We start from the raw sequence: 8,093 nt of genomic DNA on the forward strand, positions 1-8,093 counted from the left end.
GTAGCCAACTAACCTACATCTATTAAGAAACTAAATAGCTAACTACATCTAAAGTCTAGCTGTAGCCATGGTCTTCTTTCCTGTAGTCGCAGTCTTCTTCCCTGTAGTCGCAGTCTTCTTTCCTGTAGTCCTAGTCTCCTTTTCAGTGCTTAGTACACGGTATTTAAGCGATTCCTCCTGATGTCAGATTCATATACTTGGTACTTGATGACTATTCCAGGCCAATCCCTGACATCCGTAAGGTCCTGCAAGTCCTATATGGAAACACTTTGGGCGATACGCATGCCTCCGGGCTTCCTTTCTCTCACTTGAATTGATATGTCCCTCGGCTTCTTAGGAGTACCATTTAAGCGATTCCCCCTGATGTCAGATTCATATGCTTGGTACTTGATGACTATGCCAGGCCAATCCCTGACATCCGTAAGGTCCTGCAAGTCCTATATGGAAATACTTTGGGCGATACGCATGCCTCCGGGCTTCCTTTCTCTCACTTAAATTGATACATCCCTCGGCTTCTCAGGAGTGACATTTTGCGCTTTTCCTACCCTCTTCAAGCCCTCAACCAAACACCGTGGAGCCAACAGTACGACTGCCTTGCTCTATACTCCCATGCTTATTTCGCTCATCAAGAGTTCTTTCCTTTGTCTGTCTCTTTTAACCCGAGTCCTTATTTCAAATTCCTCTAGCTACTTAAGCCAAACAAACCACAATGAGCTCGCCCACAGCCGCTACTGAGCCATGCAAGATCCTCTCTCTCGGTATGCTACTTTTGCCTTGACTCTATATAGAGTTTCTAACTGTAATAGATGGTGGAGGTATACGCGGGCTATCGAGCCTCTTTATTCTAGAGGAAATCATGGAGTTTATTAAGGATTCCGAAAAACTCTCTGAAATACCAAAGCCATGTGAGAGATTTGACCTAATTGGCGGTACGGGCACAGGAGGGTATGGTTCTCGCCGATGACATTGTTATATCTGAGAAATCTTTCTGACATGATACTACAGAATCATTGCTATGATGCTTGGTCGACTAGAAATGACAGTCGACCAATGTATTCGGACGTATAAGAAACTCGCCGAAACAGCTTTTACTCCCAAACGGCTAAAGTTGATCTTAGGCTCTTCAGATACTCTTTCTGCCACCAACTTGGAAGATGCTGTTAAGCGCATAATTCGCGAGCACTGCGTTGAGCCCAAGTGCGTAGAACTGCGGGGAATGGGCAAACCTACGGCAAACACTTGTTCACACGAAGACTTACCCTTTTACAGGCAATCATGCACCAAAACGTGAGTTCTATCATATGCACTGAATGCCATAGATCTATCATTTAACCACCACAGTCTAGTGCCGTACTGGCTATGACCAAGGATAATATCGAGACATCACCAACTCTGCTCACTACATATGATACATCCTCCGGTTTCTCTGGGTCCAAGATCTGGGAGGTGGCCAGAGCGACATCTGCAACGGCAACCTTATTCAAATCAATCAAAATAGGCCGCGACGAAACCGAGTTCATTGACGCTAGCTTTGGCCACAACAACCCGTGTGAGAGTCTTATCGTAGAGGCCGAAAAGCAATTTCCTGGTCGACCAATGATAGTCCTAAGTATTGGCACAGGCCTCGGTGATGTCGTCAGGGTGGGCAACACAAAAGATTCGGTCATCAAGGCATTCAAAGAAATGGCGGTTACTTCCAAAGCTACTGCGTTGCGACTCCAAGACAAGTTTGACGGGACGACAGGATATTACAGATTCGATGTCGAGAATGGTCTGAAGGATGTCACCCTTTTGGATTGGAGACAAGCAAGCAAAGTTTCATCACACACCCTCAACTACCTCCACGAAAACGAAGCTTCTCTCATGAAATTTGTCAAGGCCATGACTGAGGCTTGCATCCCCAAGTCTCTGACCCTAGAAGCTACCCATCAAGCTTCCGCAAAATCACTTCAACCAGGCAGTAAGTCCGAAAAAAGAGCCTCTGATAGAGCTATGCAGCTAATATTTCTATTTGTAGATCACCTATCTGTTCACTACATCCCCTACCGCGAGAACATATACTTCGTTGGACAAGAAGATACTCTCACCATGTTAAGTGACAAACTTTTTAACCAGGCTAGCTTCCAAGAGGTCGTGCTTGTGGGCATGGGCGGCATGGGTAAAACCCAGATAGCCCTAAAGCTTGCACATTCCATGAAGATAAAGAAGCCGGACTATTCTGTCTTCTGGCTTACTGTGGTTGATATGGATATCTTTCACGATAGTTGCAAAAAGCTTGCTGAGAAATTGGAAATTGAGGACACTAAGACAAACGACCCGAAAATGCTTGTGAAGCGTTACCTAGAATCAGAGCAGTCTGGAAAATGGCTACTTATACTCGACAACCTCGATAGCATTGAACTCTTCAACGCCGCTGAAACGCAAAATAGAATAGCCCATTTTTTTCCACACAACGATATGGGTAGAATTCTCATCACCACGCGATCCGATCAAGTCGCCTGGTCAGTTGTCCAGGATAGGGCAGATATCATAAAACTCAAAGAAATGTCCTCTGAAGAACTAACAAGCATTCTGAAGCTAAATATGGAGGGTCTAGAGTATGAGAGTCAATTGGACGACAAAGCCTTAGTAAATGACCTCCTCGAAGAACTCAGCTATCTCCCCTTGGCAATTTCGCAAGCTTCAGACTACATGCTCATCCATGATGTCTCTATTTCTGATTATCTTGGCCTCTTACGGACTGCAGAGAGCACTAAGCTCAGGCTGCTAAACAAAACTCATATCGATGAAGCCCACTACCACCATTCTCAAGGCGCTGTAACCACTACTTGGATTATTACATTTCAGCAAATTCACAAAGTTTCTGAGTCTGCAGCAGCCTTACTCGAGGCCATTTCACATATGAGCCCGAAGTCAATTCCCCAATCGAGTTTTCCAAAGTTTGAAGAACCGGAAGAAATAATTGAAGCCATCGGAATCCTGTTAGGATATGGCTTCCTTCGCAGGCAAAAGACTCCGGGTCTATTTGATATGCACAGCCTGGTACATTCTATCACGCGGCTATGGTACAAGAAGAGCCTTGAGACCGATTTCTTCTAAGAGCTGGGGGTTAGCATCTGTTGGTTTGGATTTTTGGGTTCTTGGTTTTCGTTTCGTTTTTGCTTATATACAGTCTCAGCTTCAATGTTATCCAATTTACGCTCACCAAGAGCGCTATTCAAAAGGTGGAAATCCTATTACTACATCATGTCTCCCGGGACTATATGATTCCGGTAGAGACTCCAGCGCTCTATTATATGCTACAACCAGGTAGCCAGGTGCAACCTGCACCACTTCCAGGCAAAGTATGTCGCAGTAGATGCCCAAGAGACTTGGGTGTATTGCTTCATGCCCTGACTAAGAATAAACGAAGCATCGAGTTATCGCAGGCCTGCGTTTTATATCACCACAATAGTACACTTGTCATGTCGAACACAATGTCTCTCCAGCTTTTTGCCAAATATCGCCAATATATAAGCAATAAAAGCCAGCGCACTCCTACACGAGACTCTCATAGAGCCTCTAATACCCAAGGTACCATACGGATGTTAGTGTCGTCATGGGATACGGCCTATAGGATCTCCACCCTGTGCAATTGATATCCTCTGGTAAGTGGTCAAGCACATGTCTCATTCTCCCAGATATACCAACAGCCAATCCTTATATAGAACTCCCATTTCTTGTGTGATTCAATCCAACTTGAAGATTTGTATTAAAAACAGTCGAAGCTGCCCTCCCTTCAAGGCTCAATTCCCATTGCCTTGAAATGCGATGCCATGAAATGCCGATACGTCTTGCCCCGTCCAACTTGCAGAAGCTCCTTCACCTCATCATCGGTCAATTCAAAGCTCGGCACCTCCGTAATCATGGCCTTAAGCCGCTCTTCACTCCCGCTGGTCGACACAGCCAGATATCCCTGGTCAATCACCCAGCGCAGCAAGACCGACGTATCCGAGACTCCATACTTGCGTGCCAGACGCTGCACAACTGGATCGACGGGCCCAGGCGCTGCTCGGGACAGTGGCGTTACAGGCCCGTAAGCTTCAAGGCCGACGCCTTTCTGCTTCATGAAAGCACGGAGCTCGTCCTGCGGCAGATAAGGGTGCAGTTCAATCTGATTGATGGAAGGAATAATCGTTGCCACATCTAGCACGGCCTGGAGTTGCAGAATACCAAAGTTGGAGACTCCGATGGACTTGGCTAGGCCGCGTTTAGCAACAGACTCCATGCCCTTCCAAGCATCGCGCAGCTGCTCAATTGTGGCACCAAAGGGGTTGTGAATCAAGTAGAGGTCCACGTAGTCGGTTTTCAGCAGCTTGAGCGACTGTTCAAGGCTATTCTCAATGTTCCCATATTCCTTGGCCTTTGTAGTGATGAACAACTCGGACCGCGGTACCCCAGACTCAGCGACGGCAGAACCAACTTCTGCTTCGTTGTTGTATACTGCAGAGATGTCAGCTACCAATCATTCAGACATCCGAATCGCTTTGAATCTGCCCAAACACCTACCCTGAGCGCCGTCCAGGTGGCGGTAGCCGAGCTTCAGCGCCAGTCTGACGCCATCCATCGTCTTCTGATCTAGCTGACCGGGAGTGGTCTTGAACCATTTGGTTCCCAATCCATAGGCCAGCTAGAATTCCCGTTGTCAGTTGTCGTGCTGGTTATGCTTGTGGAACTTGAAAGGTGTCTTACCGCTGGAACCTTGTGACCTGACGACAACGTAACAGTTGGCAAAGACATTGTGGCTATGCGTGGATTAATGGAGTGGAATCAGATAACCAATTGAGGAGACGACAGAAAATATCAAAAACGATAAAAAAGAAAAGCAAGCCACGTTCTCGCTTACGGTGAGGTGAGGCCACTGGGGGCTATTTATCAGCTTAGCTCAATGACCCAACGAATGAACACTAGTCTCTGCTCATCAGCAACTAGTCGCTGGCCGCTGCATGCCCTACATTCGGGGCGGAGCCGGACAAAAAGGGACGGCTAGTTGCATTACCGCTTACTACGAGTAAGGCCATGTACATAATACGGACACGGAAGATAAGAAAACAACCATTTGAGCAGCACAGCCAGCCATATTCACTTTTTCAGGAAGCCACAAGCATGCTGTAGTTTCTTTGGTAACTTCATGATATGATGCATTTTCGCGTTAGGCTGTTTCGGCATTTTGCTTGTGCTTTTGCTTTCCGCGATTCCTATCACTAATGCTCTTGGTGTAGGCCGAGCCGACCCCCATCGCTGACTGGAGATTATATCGCGGCAAGTGCGGCCATCGATCGTATTAGAGTCAAGCCCCAGCCCGATGTCACATCGGGGTAAAGACATCCAACATTTCTTAATCAAGCGATCATACACGCTCGGAAATACCAAAACGCAACACTCCGCCCGCAAGATGTACCCCGCCTATGAAGTAGTGAGCTTTCCGTGGCCTCCTCCTCCCCCACATCATCCGATCATTCGATACACCAGTTAGGGTTGTGGGTACACGCAACCCTAATGGCGTACCTACCTTCCCCATTTGTGTGACGCACAAAGAAACGCTGACCACGAATCAACTCAGTTGGTGGCGGAAGGTTATCTCCAGTCTGATTATCTCCTAGGATTTGTCAAGGTTTCTGAGTGTACGAAAGACATGCACTCCTCGTTGCATGGCATCTGCAACTTGATACTCGCAATGAAATTCAAATACGGCGGGATTGGCTGTTCAGCCCGGGTACTTCAGAAAGCCACGCTGTGGTGAATTCCGTCCCTGCTTTAGGCCAGGCTCCCTTTTGCCCGGACCTCTATCTCCATTGCCATCGCTTTCCCTTGCCAACCCCCCCCCCACCCTCTTCCCCCTACGCGTGCGCCATCTCGCAGCATACATGTGTACAGTGTTTGCTTCTGAATTGCCAGTGGTCTAGACCCCTCCCCTCAATGGGGCGCAAACTGATCCGCTAGACTTTGACAGATAACAAAACAGCTATCCCTCTCTTTCTCCTAGATTCACCTGATTGATCCCTTGGCTCCTCAGTCAGTGTGCACGCGTCTCTTCCGCGGCTTTCTACTGTAACTGCAGCCCACCAAGCGAATATAAACGAACAAAGGCTTTGATACCATGGCATTGCCATTGCTACTGGTAGGGTGCCCACGTCAGCTGCCCCTTTTGAAGCGGCACGTTTATCTTTCCTTTTTTCCCGTTTTTTTCTCCCTGCCAATACTGTTCAGAACCACGGGTGTCTCGGGGTGATATCAGTTGAATTGGCACTAAGTCTAGAAGTGGAAGCATGAAGTTGAAGATATTGGGGGGAGGGGGGAGGGGGGAGGGGTGTTGCTGAACCCATCCCCTTTTTCCTTTTTTTTCTTTTACTTTTACTTTTCCCTTTCGCATCCCCGTGCTGGACGGACCAAGGCCCCCTTCGTGGCCTATGTGAAAATGGGTGTTGTTCGGGTTTCATAGCCGCAAACAAGGCAGACAAAAGGTCTATTATATAAGCGTAATATTAGTATAAAAGCCGTCAGTGCAGGCCCAAGGTCAAGCAAGACTTTGCTGGCCCACAGCGCTCTCCTCTCAGGCTTTTGTCAATGCCTTTTCCTATCCCCCAACTCAACCCCCAAGCATTCCTTTCACAGCTCAGCCGTAAAACCTCGAGATAAAAACTCTGTCTTGCACATGACTTGTAAGGAGTCTCGAGATGATGTCATCGTGAGGGGCATCTCCCTTGGTATTATGTGCACGTCTCGTGTTTGTCTTTTTTTTTTTTGTTTTTATTTTTTTTCCTTTGACTACCGCCCGTTCCCCTATCGAGTCCACATTGGCGTAGACTCTGAACCTGAGCAAGAGAAGCGCTCCAAACATTCTAGAGACTGGCATAGGCGCCTCGCCAGCATGAGTGCGGATGTGACGGGATTGGTGCCCATGGCCGTAGAAAGTCTTGTCACACTTTATACACTGGTAGGGCCGGGGAAAGTCAGTAGGAGTGGCAGGCTTAGCCACGATGATTTAGGCAGCGTCCGCGGCTTCAGTCAAGGGGCCATCAGGCTTCAGGAGAGGGATGCCATCCCAGAAGGAGGGGGCTATACCAATGCTTGCTACAGTAATATGGGTAATAGAGAAGGAAAGCCGAGAAATAGAAGCCCAACCTGGCAGCTTTTTCGACACCGCAACTGCCAGGCTCTTATAATACAATGCGCCTTGCTTGCCTCCCCGTCGCATGCATCTTCACAAAGACAGACACACACACACACACACACACACAATCTTTACCGCCCTGTTTCTTACTTACGATGCGTACAGAAAACCTTGTTTCATTGAATCCTCTTACTGCCACCACTCCCCAAGCGTGATTTACTGTTGAGATGACACCACGTTGGGACACAGCGCCATACACATCTGAGAGTAAGCTTAGACTCTTGGGCAACGAAGAACAAGTTTCACTGCCAGCACAGCTTATGAAACCATATAAACTATAAGCCAGCCTTGGAATTCGGATTTTGAGGAAAAAAAAAAAAAGGTGAAAGCGAAGCCAGTTTGCAGCAAGTAGTCACTCATTCTATAAAAGAGAAAACAGGGCTGTAATGAGTTTTTTTGGGGAAAGGAAGAAAATGGGTAAAAAATAAAAATAAAAAAAGGAGAGGAGAGCAAAGATGAACAAGACGGACGGACATACACAAGCAACTGAACAAAACCATTGTTGCAAGCCCCCATGCAGAATATGGAGAACAGCATCGCAAGCTTCCCCCTGTTTGCCTGTCTGGAGAAGCGCCTAGACCGATGTGACCTCCCCCGAATTGGCTTCTGGAGAGGTCTGGTCCCTTGACTTTTTGCCTCCCTCCCCCATATCTGCTCTCCAACCGTGTTTCCATGGCCCAGAGGATAAGACAACAAGCGAAACTCCAAGAATTAGTGAGAAAAGAAAGGGAAAGCAGCTCTGTAGAGAGCAACAGGCGCAAGCAAAGATCGTACAGCATCATTAGAAGGGGGATGGGACGTGCAAGACAGCGCAGCTGGAAAAGGAGTGGAACATATATGTATAAATGAAGCAGCTCATACAAAATAGACAGCATAAAAA

The 8,093-nt window shown here is 47.5% G+C and overlaps 2 protein-coding genes across 2 annotated transcripts; one reads left to right on the top strand and one right to left on the bottom strand.

Moving 5' to 3' along the window:
* Positions 1-709: 709 nt before the first annotated feature.
* Positions 710-3,099, top strand: HOO65_020894 (Acyl transferase/acyl hydrolase/lysophospholipase; the record flags this gene model as incomplete). Its single annotated transcript, XM_071006497.1, has 6 exons — positions 710-758; positions 807-945; positions 1,006-1,197; positions 1,270-1,287; positions 1,347-1,960; positions 2,018-3,099. 6 exons carry the CDS (start codon positions 710-712, stop codon positions 3,097-3,099), a joined length of 2,094 nt encoding a protein of 697 aa, XP_070861532.1.
* Positions 3,100-3,778: 679 nt separating this feature from the next.
* HOO65_020895 (NAD/NADP-dependent indole-3-acetaldehyde reductase) lies at positions 3,779-4,779 on the bottom strand (the record flags this gene model as incomplete). The annotated part of the gene is made up of 3 exons (XM_071006939.1): positions 3,779-4,482; positions 4,549-4,669; positions 4,732-4,779. The coding sequence occupies 3 exons, from the start codon at positions 4,777-4,779 to the stop codon at positions 3,779-3,781; spliced, it is 873 nt and encodes a 290-aa protein (XP_070861533.1).
* Positions 4,780-8,093: the final 3,314 nt, after the last annotated feature.

Source organism: Ceratocystis lukuohia (genome assembly GCF_044167205.1).
Source record: "Ceratocystis lukuohia strain C4212 chromosome Unknown Supercontig2_pilon, whole genome shotgun sequence".
NCBI classification, from domain to species: Eukaryota; Fungi; Ascomycota; class Sordariomycetes; order Microascales; family Ceratocystidaceae; genus Ceratocystis; species Ceratocystis lukuohia.